The sequence below is a fragment of the Arachis ipaensis genome, chromosome B3, assembly GCF_059453495.1.
Source record: "Arachis ipaensis isolate K30076 ecotype BB chromosome B3, ASM5945349v1, whole genome shotgun sequence".
Classification (NCBI taxonomy): domain Eukaryota; kingdom Viridiplantae; phylum Streptophyta; class Magnoliopsida; order Fabales; family Fabaceae; genus Arachis; species Arachis ipaensis.
In genome coordinates, this window is record NC_142438.1 from 22,373,073 (window position 1) to 22,390,352 (window position 17,280).

The 17,280-nt window shown below is 37.8% G+C and overlaps 2 protein-coding genes and 1 non-coding gene across 4 annotated transcripts; 2 read left to right on the forward strand and 1 right to left on the reverse strand.

Moving 5' to 3' along the window:
* Window positions 1-371: 371 nt before the first annotated feature.
* Window positions 372-1,992, reverse strand: LOC148570034 (uncharacterized). Its single transcript, XM_088506799.1, has 3 exons — window positions 1,918-1,992; window positions 1,216-1,833; window positions 372-764 (listed from the first exon to the last, which is right to left on the reverse strand). Exons 1-3 carry the CDS (start codon window positions 1,990-1,992, stop codon window positions 372-374), a joined length of 1,086 nt encoding a protein of 361 aa, XP_088362925.1.
* A 6,094-nt stretch (window positions 1,993-8,086) lies between these two features.
* Window positions 8,087-16,552, forward strand: LOC107629859 (callose synthase 12). 2 transcript variants are annotated; one of them, XM_088508504.1, is made up of 3 exons: window positions 8,087-13,688; window positions 14,638-14,700; window positions 16,143-16,552. In XM_088508504.1, exon 1 carries the CDS (start codon window positions 8,364-8,366, stop codon window positions 13,674-13,676), a length of 5,313 nt encoding a protein of 1,770 aa, XP_088364630.1. In that variant the 5' UTR covers window positions 8,087-8,363; the 3' UTR covers window positions 13,677-13,688; window positions 14,638-14,700; window positions 16,143-16,552. The 2 variants fall into 2 exon arrangements, with proteins under 2 accessions (XP_088364630.1, XP_088364632.1); XM_088508506.1 differs by lacking the exon at window positions 16,143-16,552 and adding an exon at window positions 15,461-15,858 and having other exon boundaries at window positions 8,100-13,688.
* On the forward strand, window positions 11,332-11,409 carry LOC148570035 (small nucleolar RNA J33). Its single transcript, XR_015908947.1, has one exon. It is a non-coding gene; the product is annotated as a small nucleolar RNA J33 (small nucleolar RNA).
* Window positions 16,553-17,280: the final 728 nt, after the last annotated feature.

Here is a 17,280-nt window from a genome sequence, read left to right on the forward strand (position 1 = left end):
TCCATAGTGCTTGACCTGTAATTGGATTGATATGAAAGGCATATGTGTTATTATATGCTTCCATGGTCAACCACTGATGACAAAACTCCTCTGGTCTCTTACCAACCCTTGCCAGTGCAACACACGCATGCACACATGGAATCCCTAAACAGCATTCACACAACAATGAAGACAACAACAGTAAGCCTACAACAAAGGCTGATAATGATAATAAGACTAAAACAATGAATTTAAATAACATTACCACTCAGTTGCCAAAAATCACATGTGCAGAGCCTCTTTCCCAAGTCCACAACCAAGTTGGTCGGCCAGCCATGAACTTCGAACTTCTCATAATCTGCGTCACCAGACCACATCGGGACCCAACTTTTTTATTCCTTCCGTATCTTTTCTAACCTGCTGCGCTGTATAAGAGGTAAAACTCCAGTGTTCGAATTCAACTTCACCTTGTTCCTAGCTATCGACCTCATTGCATACATTCTGACTTCTTCCAAGAGTGTGATAATAGGCTTAGCTCTAGCATCTTTGATCCTGGAGTTGAAGACTTCACAGGCATTGTTGCAGATGTTGTCTATTTTAGGTGCATTACTGAAGAATGCCCAGCTCCAAGAGTCTCTAGGCCACTTGTTCAAATACTCCCAGGCTTCCTTATTAACTCTTTCAATCTTTTTAATGATCTCAAGGAAGCCATCTTGGCTAGTACACCTTGCACAATCCCATAGTAGCCCTCTAAGTTGGAGATCCTTCCATTGCTTATTGAAGTTCTTTCACAGATGCCAAACACAGAATCTGTAATGAACATCTGGAAAAACCTCCTTAACTGCATTTATAAGGCCCTGTTTCAGGTAAAAAAAGGGTGTCAAATACTTGTTTTTGAGCACCAAGTTAGTCCCTACACTTGTATAAGTGATATCATACTAGTCCTTAAACTTATGTAAGTGACATCAAACTAGTCCCTGCACTTATGTAAGTGACATCAGACTAGTCCCTGTTACATACAAACATAATATTATGCAACATGTTATCAGCCCAGGAATAATTCAGCATGTATAAACAACAGCCCAGTTTATAAACAACATGTTGAAGCACACCCAATAGCTAACAACTAATAAGTAACAATAGATTCACACTTAATAAGTAAAAACAGATAAACAAATAAGTAACAACTAAGTAACAATAAATTAACAATCAATAAAGACAACAAATATTGCATACCTTCTGCATATCTGAGATAAAACAAAGCATGTTCTTCTTATAATCTCCCAAGTCTTGATGAAGTAATTCCAAGAACCATCTCCAGTTTTCAGTGTTCTCAACAGGGACAATTGCATAGGCAATCACATATATATGGTTGTTTGCATCTTGGCCAATAGCAGATAGGATCTGACCACCATGCCTAGTCTTCAGAAAAGCTCCATCCAAGCCTATGAGGGGTCTGCAACCAGCCAGAAATCCTTTTTTACATCCCTCGAAACAAACATATATCTTCTCAAATATTAGATCATCATCCGGGTTGGGCTGAGGTATAACACCAATTGTGACAGTAGAGCCTGGATTGCTTTTCAGTAGTGTCAGCCCATAATCCCTCACCATGTCATATTGGGCAGCTGCATCACCGTACACAACAGATCTAGCATCTCCTAAGGCCCTGGTCAGTGAAGACTTGTTTAGATCCAAATCACATTTAGTCTTAAAATATTGTGCAGCCTCGGAGTGTCTCAGATTTAGATATTTTCTTAGCTTCTTCACCAATTTGCAGGCTAGCCACTTCCTATTAGCTAGTCTGTTTTTTGTCTCTCTTGCACAGGTGTGGTCATCCATAAATGTCTTGATCTGCCAGCAATTTTTCTCAGTATTATTAGAAGCATACACAAGTCATCCATAGCTCTCATCCTTACACACAGCTCTCATCCTCACGTTATTGTTCTTCTTAAACCAAATCCTTCTACCCTCTTGTATACAGTATTCACGCACAGCCTCTTTGAATTCCATTTTTGTAGTGAATGTCATTCCTCCAGCCTAAGCTCTCCAAACCTCCCTCCTTCTCTAAACGCAGGAAATACGTAATCTGAATCAACTTCCTCCAACTCATCCTTAGAGTTCGGAGGAGTCTTCATTTCTTCCGAGTGCCATGAGTTTCCACCATCAGAATCATTATAAGCATCATCCTGCACATCATGATAAGGAGCAACTGATGATCCAAACTTAGAAATCGGTCCAAAAATGATTTCATCATCCTCAGAATCTGAGTATGCACAAACAAGACCATCATCTTCAACCATAACAGCCTTCTTTCCTTTTGTAAGTTTCTTGTCTGTCATACTTCTTAGTTTCACATTAGTCTTTGCTGCTGATCTATCTAGAGGCAACTCTTCTTTATTGGACACCTCATCACCACCAGGCCTATATGGTTCATCCTCTACACTATCATCACTGTCATGGCTATCTGAGGATTCTTTTGAACTAGACAAAGCAACATAGGCTGTTTTGGCCTCTTTTTCCTTACGAATTGTTCTTGCAATATTTCCAGTAGCATCAGCTCTTGTCAGTGGCCTCCTTCCACATGCTGCTGCTATTTTTACATTCTTACAGCTTCTCTTTGGTTTAGCCTTCTTGATTTTTTTTTCTTTGGACCAAGGTTTAGGAATTGCAGTGGGTTGTGCCATTTTTTTTGTGGGATTTTGGGCTTGATTTTACTGGGTTGGGCCATTATTTTTGGTAGTGGATTGGGCTTAGGTCCAAGACTTGCAGTGGGTTGGAGGAAAATTTTTTCTGGTATGTTTTGGTTACCAGCAGAAACTGAAGCAGGTGGCTCCTTTGGTTTTGATATATCAATTGGCTTTTTTGGCTTAGAACTTGGAGTGCATGGTGTTGTGGTGGGAATTGGTTCTGTTGTGGTCTTGGTGGTGGGTTTTGGGGTGAGAAAAATGGTTGGTATCAGCATCAGCTCCTTGCCTTTAGATGCCACTGGTTCTGCTTCCTCAATATACACAGGTTCATATACTCCATGTTCGTAGTACACATGAATAACCCCCTTGTTTTGCTGTGCCAAGTAACACATCTCCATGAGCTCCTTATCATTTGCTATTGCTCTTAAACCAGTTTGCAAAGGCCTATTAGGCACCAGCCACCAAGTTTGGCTAACCTTGCCATACCCAATTTTCTTGTGATAGTCTCGGACGAAAAATAAATCCAGTGTATCTGTATCAATGTCCGGCAATTCACAAATCTCTCCACCGTTGTAAGACATACTTCCATCAGCCTCTGTGATAAATGACCCTCCATAGTGAAATATAATGGTAATTAACAGATCACCCATCTGCCATTTTAAAAAAAAAATCATTAATCACAGCCATTATTTGAAACCAGACATCACTGCTAGTAATAGATTGGAAAAGTGAAAGGATAGAATAATCAATTATTGTCCACTAATAAGAAAGGAATAAACATTATTGATGTCACATCAAGAAATCAAATCCAGCTGTGCTGAGAAAGTGTTAAATCAAGAACATTATTTTGATGTAATTAAGGATAGCAGTTCTCTAGACACTCACTTCAATTTTGATGGATCAAACCATTAAAATTTACATTCCCTTTCCAACAACTAATCCACTAGTCCAAACGAAATTCATCAAATAGCTTGACTATTTCAATAGCTAAGTTAACTTGATTAGCAATTGTAAAACTTACTTTATAATTAAAGTTAACACACAAAAATCTAAATGTAATTTTATTGTACCATATGTATGCAAGACATCAACGACATATTACATTCAGTTTAACTAAACCAACCCAATATAAAGAAAATGAGTTAGGTAAATCAGTCAATTTCAGAATCTATTATCATGACACATTAAGTTCGTTTAAGAAGATTAATATGGATATCTCGAATGAGGTACAAGCCATTGTTGAGCTATAAAAAATTTCAAATCTCAAAAGATCTTTAGTTTTAGTGTGATCATGAAAATTCTGTTTAAAAAATTCATTGATCAGAGTCATTGTTCTGAAACACATTAACAATTTGAAAACTTCACAACTAACTGCAGTAAACCCTAACACATAAAGAACAAATTTTCATATCATCAAAACACAAGAAACACTCCCAGTCTATAATTTTGTTGGCCAAACCACTAAGAAATCCAGTTCTAATCAAACCCTAGCACAGAGCACAAAACAGAGGCGTTCATACCCACATATTACAATCGAAAAAAATGGCCTAAACTTTTGTGAATATTAGATTAACAACAATATCAAAAAACAGAGAAATCACATAATTTTTTCATTTTTTGCTTACCTGTTTCAGAGAAACTAGCCTTCCCAACTTTGTGTATGAAGGAGATGACAACAGCGATGCTCCAGAGCCTAAGTCTTCCACTGAAATCGGTGCGGTTAATGCAATCGCACATGTGCCATTGGTGACTGTATCAGAGAAGAAGAAACCTCACTCTGTGTTGTGTTTGTTTTGTGTTTTGAGAGGAGGGAGACAATACGTTATTGTAACGTTGAGGGAGGGACGTATTCAGCGTGAAACGACGTCGTTTCATGTCATTTTGGCGCCACAGCCAAAACGGCATCGTTTTTGTAATGCCTACGTGTCACAAAGCTTGCCAACTCAGCTTTTCGGTTGCACCAGGTGGCCAGAAATTTTTAGAAGGACAAGTTTGAGTTCCAGAGTGCAAGTTTGGGGATGAATTTGGGAAACTTTTAAGTTCAGGGACTACTATGAAACTCGAGTGCAACTTCAGGGACTACATTGAGACTTAACTCGAATTCTGCCATATGCCCATTTAGCGTTATCATTATATTGTAGAATTAATGAACTCTCTTAGACTTAACCATTAAGACTCGTTGTCGTAGCTTCGTAGGGGACACCGTGTGTTTCTCCAATCCAACTGAACATATTTAAATTCTTCAATATTAAAAAAGAAAATTTAGGGGCCAGCATTTTTATTGAAATTTGATCAGCACTTAACCATAAAAAAATAAATAATTCTATACCATTAAATATCATCTCACACCATTAAAAATATTGATAATAATTAATTAATAGTTATATATCACAAATTTTACTAGCTCTAACATTCCTCGTATTAAAATGTCAAGCAAAGTGCAACTATGCAAGTACAAACTATAAATGTGTTACTGTTATGGTTCTGTGGACCCTATTGGCAACTGAATTTGGTTTGTGTGGCCCATCCATCAAGATTTTAAGGGTGTAATTGATTGTAGTTTTTAGTTTTTAATAATTTATTTTTAGAATTTTGTGAAAAAATAAAATTTTGTTTTTATAAAATTTTTAAAATGAAAAACATTAAAAATAAAAATAAAAATAAATATGAAAGCATAAATAAAATCTATCTTAACTAAGTGTTTCTAAACTTTAAAGTGTTATTATATTTAAAAACAAAAGAAAAAATTAACTTGATATTATATATTTAAGTGTTTACAAATTTTTATTGTAATAACTACGTGGATGATTGTTTGATGATCAATGAGGGAACTTTTAATACTGGAGAGGTGAAATGATTGATGAAGATGGAATAGCAGATTATTGAAAAAAGAGAGTATTTGAGTAAATTCCATTAATAAATTAGGGTTGAAATGATTAATTTTTTAAAATAATTATTTAAATTTTTTTCTATATATTAGACTAAATTTAAAATTCATTATACGCATTATCAAAATTTCTCATTATCACCCTAATAAAATTTTAAAAACAATTATTTATTTTTTTGTTCACACAAATATCTCTTTATTGTAGAATTATCCTATGACAAAACCCGTTAAATATAAGCATTTTTTGTTCGGCTAAACCCCGCGTTGTTCTTTCAAATTTCATGCCTATGGCCTAGTCACCAAAAAAAATATTTCATGCCCCCTTTCACGTGATGAACGAATTGAAATTAAAATTCTACCTTTGTCTTTCTTTATCTGATTGTCTACTTGTCTTAGCCCGCTTCCTCCATTTAACAACGAAGGGCTTAGCTTACCGGTACTTACACTTTTTTCACTTATATTTTTATTATATTTTAATCACTAAATAGATCTAGACAAAATAATAAATAGACTGTTGACTTTTTGATTTGTAAATGTTTAAATTTTTAAAAATTTAAAAATATATTTAAATTTTTGATTTTTTTAAAATTTGAATAAATCGATCCCTCATCTTCACTATTTAACAGAAAAATTAAACATAATTTCTGTTATTACTAATCTGGTTAATACGAATACACACTTATAAGAATTTTTAAAATTAAATAAATTAAACTTAAAAATCAATATATTCATATTTAAAAAAAATAAAAACTTAAATATATTTTTAAATTTTTAAAAATATTTTAAAATTTTAGATTTTTAATAAAATATATTAAACACGAAGAACTAATAAGATTAAAGGAGTCGACTAACTATCAGAAAAAGAAGCGTAAAGTGCCATTGCGATTTGCGAGTGGGGTATGGGAATCCTTGAAATCAGGGAAAGTTAATAAACTTTCATTATTATTGACGACTCATTTCAGAATCACCTTCTTCTTTTCCCGTTAGAATACCCCGGTACCCAGACATATCCCAGTATCCCACTGCCATTTTTTTCTAAAGAACATGGTGTTACTGTACACCAAAAATATAGAAAATGGACGATGATCAGTGACCAACACAATACATATTCTTGAAGCAGTTTGACTTATATCAATCAATAGAGGCTGGAAACTTTAATCCGGCCTACAAAGATTTTGAGTGTCAAAATAATTCTATTACATTTCCACATAAATCCAAGACAAAAAATGCCAACATGGTAGCTAAGGTTCGACTCATGAGGTCGTTATCATCATCAGTAGTTGTTTTGACATTGTTTGATACTTTGATCTATATTCTTCTTTTTTATGTTTGCTGACTTGTCTTGTGCACCTTAATTAGAATTCAGTTATCGCATATATAAAATAAAGAATAAATTAACATTTGTATTCATGAAAGATATAAACGCGATAAATATATCTATATAAAAATAAAACGACAATTATTGTACCTATGAAATATAGCTTCCGTGTGCCAAGAATACCCTAACGGACTAATTGTGTAACGAACATTTAGGTACTTTTAGCACACGAAAGCCATCTTCCGTGGTTATAATTGTCGTTTTATTTTTATATAGGTATATTTGTCAGTATCTGTATTTTTTATGGATACAAATGATAATTTATTCTAAAATAAAAAATGTTATCTATAATTTTAAAATCAATCATATTAAATATATAATAAAATTAGCTACTAACTAATGTAAAAAACGTAACACATAACTAGTTAAATCCATTAATTATGAGATAAATTTCTTATTATACCTTGGGCTTTTGTAGTTGTATCACTTGTATGTAGTTTGCAAACTAATTTTAAACTTTAGATGATAATCACATAATGTTATGTTAAAGAAAAAGGATAAAAAGTTAACTAATTTTACATTTGCTTCCTTCTTAACTCAATAATTTGCACAGTACTCAACCACGGAGTTTGAATTATAAAGACGGAACAATGGCATGAATTCTTCAATGTTAGGCCAGCTACTATGAGAGAAATGATGAACCAAAAAAAAGTATCAGTTGATTTTATATTAAGCATGAACTAGTTATCTCTTTCAAGTGGGAGGACCTAGAATTAAAATTATATACTTCATTACTTCATCTTTTTTTGTGCAGAATTATCAACTTTTACGCTAAAACATTGAGCGAGCCTCAAATACTCAAATCATATTCATATAAACATGATGCATGCTCTTAGTTTCTCATTACTTGGAAACTATAAAGGGATGTTCATGTCTTCATGACGACAACGCACACTCTATTTTCTTTAGTAACCAACTCCATTCAACTGGGAAAGAATTTTTTTTTTTTTTTTTGTTAAAAAAAGAAGAAAGAAAAACACACTATAGTATCTTGCACACATTTTGCAAGTTGCAGAAACGTGTAACTCAAGACTTAATGCTTACGACACGCTGAAAATACACGTACAAGTTAAAAAAAGGTAAAATTAAATTTCTTCCACATAATTGAATTGATTTAATAAAAAGGTAAAAATCACAATCTTAATTAAAAAAAAATTCCAAATCAAAACACTCTCAACGCGCTAACGAGCCGTTTCTTCTCCCCTTCCCACTCTGTACTACTCATTAGTCATTACTCATTTCAGAAGTGCGCACGTTAGCAACCTTGTCCGCTCTAACTCTTTCTTCGACCACTTTCTCTCTCAATTCTGTTTCTCTCTCTATAACGGCATAACAACCATTGCAACCGCCACACACAGGCTTAGCACAATTGCTGACTTTCAGACTTCACCAAACGACACCGCTTTTCTAGGGCTCCGATTCCGATGATATGAATTTCCGCCAGCGTCAACCCCATGCATCGCCGGTGGCCACCGCTACACCGGTCCGGGAGGAAGAGCCCTACAACATAATCCCCGTCTACAATCTCCTCGCTGACCACCCCTCCCTCCGGTTTCCGGAAGTCCGCGCCGCTGCAGCAGCACTACGCGCCGTTGGAGACCTCCGGCGGCCGCCGTTCGGGCAATGGCGACCTCACATGGACCTCCTTGACTGGCTCGCACTCTTCTTTGGCTTCCAGCGCGACAACGTCCGCAACCAGCGCGAGCACCTCGTCCTTCACCTCGCCAACGCTCAGATGCGCCTAACGCCGCCGCCGGACAACATCGACACACTCGACGCCGGCGTCCTCCGTCGCTTCCGCCGGAAGCTCCTCAAAAACTACAACTCTTGGTGCTCCTACCTAGGCAAGAAGTCCAACATCTGGATCTCCGATCGACGCCGCGGCGGCTCCGCTGACTCTGAGCAGCGCCGTGAGCTCCTCTACGTGTCCCTCTACCTCCTGATCTGGGGCGAGGCGGCGAACCTCCGCTTTGTTCCGGAGTGCATCTGCTACATCTTCCACCACATGGCAATGGAGCTGAACAAGATCTTGGAGGATTACATTGACGAGAACACTGGCCAGCCTGTGATGCCTTCGCTTTCAGGTGAGAACGCTTTCCTCAACCACGTTGTGAAACCTATCTATGAAACTATTAGGCGTGAGGTTGATAGTAGTGGGAATGGAACTGCTCCGCACAGTGCTTGGAGGAATTACGACGATATCAATGAGTATTTTTGGAGTAGGAGGTGTTTTGAGAAGCTTGGATGGCCCCTTGATATTGGTAGCAACTTCTTTGTGACGGGTAGCGGTGGGAAGCGTGTTGGGAAGACAGGGTTTGTGGAGCAGAGGTCGTTTTTAAACCTGCTTAGGAGTTTTGATAGACTTTGGGTGATGCTGGTTTTGTTCCTTCAGGCTGCTATTATTGTTGCTTGGGAGGAGAAGACTTATCCGTGGCAAGCATTGGAGGACAGGAGTGTTCAGGTTAAGGTTTTGACCATTTTCTTCACGTGGAGTGGCATGAGGTTAGTGCAGTCTCTGCTTGATATGGTGATGCAGTTTAGGTTGGTGACAAGGGAGACGATGGGGCAAGGTGTGAGGATGGTGATGAAGGTTATTGTTGCAGCCGGGTGGATTGTTGTGTTTGGGGTCATGTATGAGAGGATATGGTCTCAGAGAAACCATGATAGGAGGTGGTCAGCAGAAGCGAATAGAAGGGTGGTGAATTTTCTGGAGGTTGTGTTTGTTTTCATCATTCCTGAGCTTCTGGCTCTGGCCCTTTTTATAATTCCCTGGATTAGAAACTTTGTTGAGAATACAAATTGGAGGATCTTTTACATGTTGTCATGGTGGTTTCAAAGTAGAATCTTTGTTGGTCGTGGCTTGAGGGAAGGTCTTGTGGACAACATTAAGTACACATTGTTCTGGGTTGTGGTGCTGGCCACAAAATTTTGTTTCAGTTACTTTCTGCAGGTCAAACCCATGGTTGCTCCAACAAAGGCACTGTTGAAGCTTAGGAATGTTGAATATGAATGGCATGAGTTTATTCATAACAGCAACCGATTTGCTGTTGGATTATTGTGGCTTCCGGTTGTTTTGATATATCTAATGGATATACAGATTTGGTATTCAATATATTCATCCTTTGTTGGGGCTGCTGTGGGGTTGTTTGCACATTTGGGTGAGATTCGAAATATGCAACAGCTGAAATTGAGGTTCCAGTTTTTTGCCAGTGCAATTCAGTTCAATCTCATGCCAGAGGAGCAATTGTTGAATGCAAGAGGAACATTGAAGAGCAAGTTTAAGGATGCCGTCCACAGGTTGAAGCTCAGATATGGGCTTGGTCGGCCATTTAAGAAGCTTGAGTCTAACCAGGTTGAGGCCAACAAGTTTGCTTTGATATGGAATGAGATAATTTTGTCTTTCAGGGAGGAGGATATCATCTCTGACAGGGAGGTTGAGCTTTTGGAGCTGCCACAGAACTCTTGGAATGTCAGGGTTATCCGCTGGCCATGTTTTCTTCTCTGCAATGAGTTGCTGCTTGCACTCAGTGAAGCCAAAGAACTGGTTGATGAGTCTGACAACAAGCTGACAAGAAAGATGCGCAAGAATGAGTACAGACGCTGTGCTGTCATTGAAGCATATGATAGCATAAAGCACTTGCTTCTTGAGATTATCAAACCCAACAGTGAAGAGCATTCTATTGTGACAGTTCTATTTCAAGAAATTGATCACTCTCTGGAGATTGAGAAATTCACAAAAACATTCAAAACCACTGCACTGCCTCTGCTCCATAGCAAGTTGATAAAGCTTGTTGATTTATTAAACAAACCCAAGAAAGATGCTAATCAAGTGGTGAATAGCCTTCAGGCCCTTTATGAGATTGCTGTCCGAGATTTTTTCAGGGAAGAAAGGAAAACCGAACAGCTGAGGGAGGATGGTTTGGCTCAACGTAACCCAGGTTCAGGTCTCCTTTTTGAGAACGCTATTCAGTTACCTGAGATCAACAATGAGAACTTCTATCGACAGGTTCGGCGTTTGCACACAATTCTCACCTCCAGGGATTCGATGCAAAACATCCCCAAAAATCTAGAAGCTAGACGGAGGATTGCCTTCTTCAGTAATTCACTTTTTATGAACATGCCCCATGCTCCCCAAGTTGAGAAAATGTTGGCTTTCAGTGTTTTAACACCTTATTACTCGGAAGAAGTATTATACAGCAAAGAACAGCTCAGAACTGAGAATGAAGATGGGGTTTCAATCCTTTATTATTTGCAGACTATATATGATGATGACTGGAAGAATTTTATGGAAAGGATGCGTCGGGAGGGGATGGTGAAAGACAGTGATATTTGGGCTGATAAGCTTAGAGAGTTGAGGCTTTGGGCTTCCTACAGAGGCCAGACACTAACACGGACAGTTAGAGGAATGATGTATTACTACCGGGCCCTCAAGATGCTGGCTTTCCTGGACTCTGCGTCAGAAATGGATATTCGAGAGGGATCCCGTGAACTTGTTACAATGAGGCAAGATAGTTTAGATGTTATGAACGCTGAAAAGTCACCATCTAGGAGTTTAAGCAGAGCAAGTAGTTCAGTAAGTTTGTTATTCAAAGGCCATGAATATGGGACTGCTATAATGAAATTCACATATGTGGTTGCCTGCCAGATATATGGATCTCAGAAAGCAAAAAAGGATCCTCATGCTGAGGAAATTTTGTATCTGATGAAAAACAACGAAGCTCTTCGGGTTGCCTATGTTGATGAAATAACCACTAGTAGGGATGAGAAGGAGTACTACTCCGTTCTTGTTAAGTATGACCAACAATTGCAGAGAGAGGTGGAAATTTACCGCGTAAAGTTGCCTGGTCCCTTGAAGCTTGGGGAAGGAAAGCCAGAAAATCAAAATCATGCCATCATATTCACTCGTGGTGATGCAGTTCAAACTATTGATATGAACCAGGATAACTACTTTGAGGAGGCACTGAAAATGCGAAATCTCTTGGAAGAATACAGGCATTACTATGGCATCCGGAAACCAACTATTTTGGGAGTTAGGGAGCATGTTTTTACTGGTTCTGTTTCCTCTCTTGCTTGGTTCATGTCAGCTCAGGAAACAAGTTTTGTCACCTTAGGACAGAGGGTTTTGGCAAATCCTTTGAAGGTTAGGATGCATTATGGTCATCCAGATGTATTTGACAGGTTTTGGTTCTTAACACGTGGTGGTATCAGCAAAGCTTCCAGAGTGATCAACATCAGTGAAGACATTTTTGCTGGCTTTAATTGTACTCTCCGAGGAGGTAATGTTACACACCATGAATACATTCAGGTTGGAAAGGGAAGGGACGTTGGATTGAATCAAGTATCAATGTTTGAAGCAAAGGTTGCTAGTGGGAATGGGGAGCAAGTCCTTAGCAGAGACGTGTATAGATTGGGTCACAGGCTGGACTTTTTCCGCATGCTCTCTTTCTTCTACACTACTGTGGGATTCTTCTTCAACACAATGATGGTGATTCTGACTGTATATGCCTTTCTATGGGGTCGACTTTATCTTGCCCTTAGTGGTGTTGAGGCTGCAATGGAAAGTAACAGCAATAACAATAAAGCACTTGGTACCATCTTGAATCAGCAGTTCATTATTCAACTTGGACTTTTCACTGCCCTTCCAATGATTGTAGAGAATTCCCTTGAGCATGGGTTCCTTCAGGCTATCTGGGATTTCTTGACAATGCAGCTCCAGCTTTCATCAGTTTTTTACACATTCTCAATGGGCACTCGTAGTCATTTCTTTGGCCGGACTATTTTGCATGGTGGGGCAAAATATCGGGCTACCGGACGTGGATTTGTTGTAGAGCACAAGAGTTTTGCTGAGAACTATAGACTCTATGCACGAAGCCATTTTGTGAAAGCAATTGAATTGGGGTTAATTCTTGTAATCTATGCTTCACACAGTCCTGTGGCATCTGACACATTTGTGTATATAGCCATGACCATTACTAGTTGGTTCTTAGTGGCATCGTGGATTATTGCACCGTTTGTTTTCAATCCTTCTGGCTTTGACTGGTTAAAAACTGTGTATGATTTCGATGACTTTATGAACTGGATTTGGTACAGAGGAAGTGTGTTTGCTAAGGCTGAACAGAGCTGGGAAAGGTGGTGGTATGAAGAGCAGGATCATCTAAGAGTAACTGGCCTTTGGGGGAAATGTATGGAGATAATTTTAGACCTTCGTTTCTTCTTTTTCCAGTATGGAATTGTATATCAGCTAGGAGTTGCTGCTGGAAGTCACAGTATTGTTGTTTACTTGCTGTCTTGGATTTGTGTGGTTCTTATATTTGGGGTATATATGCTGGTTGCATATGCCCACAACAAATATGCAGCCAAAGAGCATATATACTATCGGCTGGTCCAGTTCCTCCTCATAATTCTCGCAATTCTTGTGATAGTTGCTTTGCTGGAATTCACCAACTTCAAATTTGTGGACATCTTTACTAGCCTGTTGGCATTCATTCCCACGGGCTGGGGCCTGATACTGATTGCCCAAGTATTTCGGCCATTTTTGGAATCAACTATAGTTTGGGATGGAGTTGTTTCAGTGGCTCGTCTATATGACATATTGTTAGGAGTCATTATTATGGCCCCTGTGGCACTACTATCATGGTTGCCTGGGTTTCAGAACATGCAAACCAGAATGCTTTTCAATGATGCATTTAGCAGGGGCCTCCGGATATTCCAAATTATCACAGGGAAAAAGTCTCAAGCTTGACTGTGATCAAAGGTAATTTCCATTATATATATATATTGGGATTTTGCTGAATAACTTCTTTTTGTTTGACCTGATGTTATTGTATGTCAAACTACCAACAACTTTAACACGATAATGCTACTATTCCGCTAAAATTAGATCCATTTTTTTAAGTATTGTTTCTCTCCCCTTGTGTGATTGATATTCTTGATTCTCGTGCAATAAAGATACATGCAGTTCTAATAAAGTCGTAAGCACATACCTGCTTAAGCACGGAATAAATTCCCATATCACTTGTCAGTGGTTTGTGAATTAGGAATACTAGAAGGGTGTGCAGTGACATCTATAATTCACTTTGTTATTACATGATCTCTTCTCTGGTATACTTGTGTGTGCAGATTTGATTTAATCGTCATAATTTATGAACTTGTACTTGGCAAAGGTTTTAATGTGAGTTCTTTCTTCAAATATATGGCATCATGATAGGAATAGAATGCAGTTAGAAGGACTCATGCGTCTAGCCAATTGTAGCTTTGGTTTTTCACATTGTTATATCAAACATAGATTCTTTTTACATGGAATTGGAAGATTATGAGATCATAAAAACTCAAAGGCTGGACTTCTTTTCAAGTTGACAACAAGTAAAGCGTCGATCAAAATATTCAGTTTTAATGAATTTATTGTAATTTCCATAACCTTTAGATTTCGTAAATTCTTATTTTTTGGGGTAATTTTGAGGTCTATATGATATTGGCACATTGGAAATTAAAATCATGGATGTTGTATAAGGATAAGAAAAGTTTGAGATCACCATCATATAAAGTTCCGATTTATCTAGAACTCTAATTTCATACACCTATTTTCATAAATAGCAAACTATTTCCTCTCAGCTCATGTAGAATTCTAGCCGTATGTTCTATCTCTTGCTGTTATTTATTTTTTCCGTCTCGGTGTTTAATGATTCGTTTTGCCATGTTATCAGGGTTTGATGTGCCTTTTACATGATGTGGTATATGGAGCTAGATTCACCAGATATTTATACATGGTAATCCTTCTCTCCAAGCTCCATATGTACCCGATACTTGCTCAGGCCTTAGCTATTTTACCTTATCGGAATTTGATTGCCACAATTACACTGCATCAATAATTTGATAACCATGAGTTCGTTTTGTGAATGTTAAAATAAAATTTCCAAGTTCCTCCCCCGAAGTGTTGAATGTTGTGGTATATAGCTGAATTCTATAGCATGAATGATTGGGCAGTCTTGTGAAGGATTATGTTAAGTACCTTAGTGGAAACTACATCTTAAAAGCTAGAAATTAAAGGAGAAGAATTACTCTCCATAAATACCTCAGGCATCCCATACTACTCGATGTGCGACTCTGGACACCCCATAATACCAAGTCCTAAACAAGACACCGGCCCTAGAGAGCCGACATCCACAATGGCTTCACTCTATCGACATTGACTTAGTGGTAGTCACTTGTAATATTCGGTATTTACTTTAATCCATTTTATAGGTAACCCTTTTCGTGCTGCCAACAAGCTAGGCTCTGATATCATTGTTAAGTACCTAATGACAGTGGGAAACAATCCCTTAATAGCTAGCTATTAAGGAGGAAGAACCACTGTCTTTAAAATATATCAAGCAATTCAAACTACTCAAATGTGAGACTTTGAACACTCCATAATACCCAAGTCCCAAAATGACTATGCCATAATTAAATATGTTAGACTAATGATTTTATGGCCATTGCAACAAATGCATTTGGTAAATTAATGCTTATTTCTCTAATTTTTTGTAGATGGGTATTAGCTACCTTGTTAATTAATTATTGAATAGCAGTTGACTGGTTTGTGGCTATCATTTCAAGATGATTATTTTTCAACCCAAAAAAGGTGCTAATTCGTTGAGGGTGCGCAATTTCTGCATGCTGTTGAAGAACATTTAATATGTTCTTTAAAAACGTTCATATCTACTTATCCTTGAAGGTTTCATATAATTTTTTTGATGTAATTATAGATTTAAACGAGTGGTTTGCACTCCAAGAGCATTCAATAATCTCTCGTCTAGCCTATCCTCCTTGACAGAATTCACATGACAAAATGGATGTAAAATACTTGTATAATATTCTTGGAGAACATTAATCCGCGCTCTAGGAGCATCTTTTATATAATTTTTTAACTTTCACATGAAAATAAATGGCTGCGAATGTTCTTAGAGCATGTAGTGTATGTGCTTTAGTAGCGTGTAAATATTTCTCGTATTTGTTGTACAGTGTTGTGTTGATATTTGCTTTGTTATAAATTGGAGGTTATGTGGTTCTTGCTTCCCATTCAAGTTTCTTTTTGGTTCCTTCCATATATCATCGCAATTTTGCATGTGTGCCAATGCCAATGCCAATGCTTCCATTTTGTGAAAGATTTAATTAGCTATCTTACTGCCTTTTTATCGTAACTAATAATAGCCTTGTGTTATGTTTGCAGACTTAATTTTGGAATCGTTTGCAGAGAGTTGATAGGAGAGAGATGGTATATTTTGATTTGCTTACAGATTTAACTTTGTGTAGCTAGAGGGGCCAAGGTTGTTATTTTATTCTTGTTTGTGTTCGGTGGATGGGGGATGAATATTATTCTTTGCTTTACTACTACTAGCCATATTTGTTATTGTAATTAGCCGTTTGTCACGTCTAGAATTGGTTTTTGCTGGCGATTCTTCTTGTCTACTAAATCCGGCAGAAGAATTTTATTTCTTGTTATATAGGTAGTACCATGTTTATTCAGATGTCTATTCATCTAACAGCTGTTTACTCGGTTGTGTAAGAAATCGAACCTGGTATAAGGATGAAACGAATTACTCGCAGAATGGAGATTAATATTGTACAAAGGTTCTATCATTCGCTGTCTCAACTTTCAAGAGCTAGGCTGAATGTAAATTAAAAAAGGAAAAAAAACGTCGCATTTCCCCCGAGTTGAATTAGTTGAACCACTATAATAGGTTTTGAAAAAATTCTATCTATTTACTGTTGAACTTTTCTTGTTGTGGGAAAAACTACCAAAAGTATTCATGAAGTTTACGAACGCTGAGAAAAGTACCCATAAACTAAGGAAATTAATGCTGTACTCATGAAAGATGGGTTTCGTATGACAAAAGTATTCAAATCCTAATTTTTTGTTAATTTTTTAATAAAATTCTTAAACTACCCCACCCTAACCCCATTCTACCGTCACTCCTTCTCTTCTCTTCTTTCTCTCTCCTCACTTATCCCTCAAAAACCCTCACAGAGTCACAGAAACTCTCCTCCTACCTCCTCATTGTCGTCCGCCACCCACCTACTCCATTATTGCCAAATCTCTTCCCCTCTCACTATTAAGGTGACTACAATACCTTCATTGCACACCTGTGACCCAACCTGAGGAGAATGTTGCCGTGGCGCGCCTGTTGCAGCCGAGGAGAACGTCGTCGTGGCGCGTTTGACCCAGCCGAGGAGAACACCGTCGTCGCACACTGAGAAGAGAGATGGGTTGTGGTACTCTTGCATGCAGAAAGTGGGTTCGGTAAAGAGAAATCAGAGAAGAAAGGGAGGCGGCACTGTGGATGGAGGTTCTGCCATTGACGATGTTA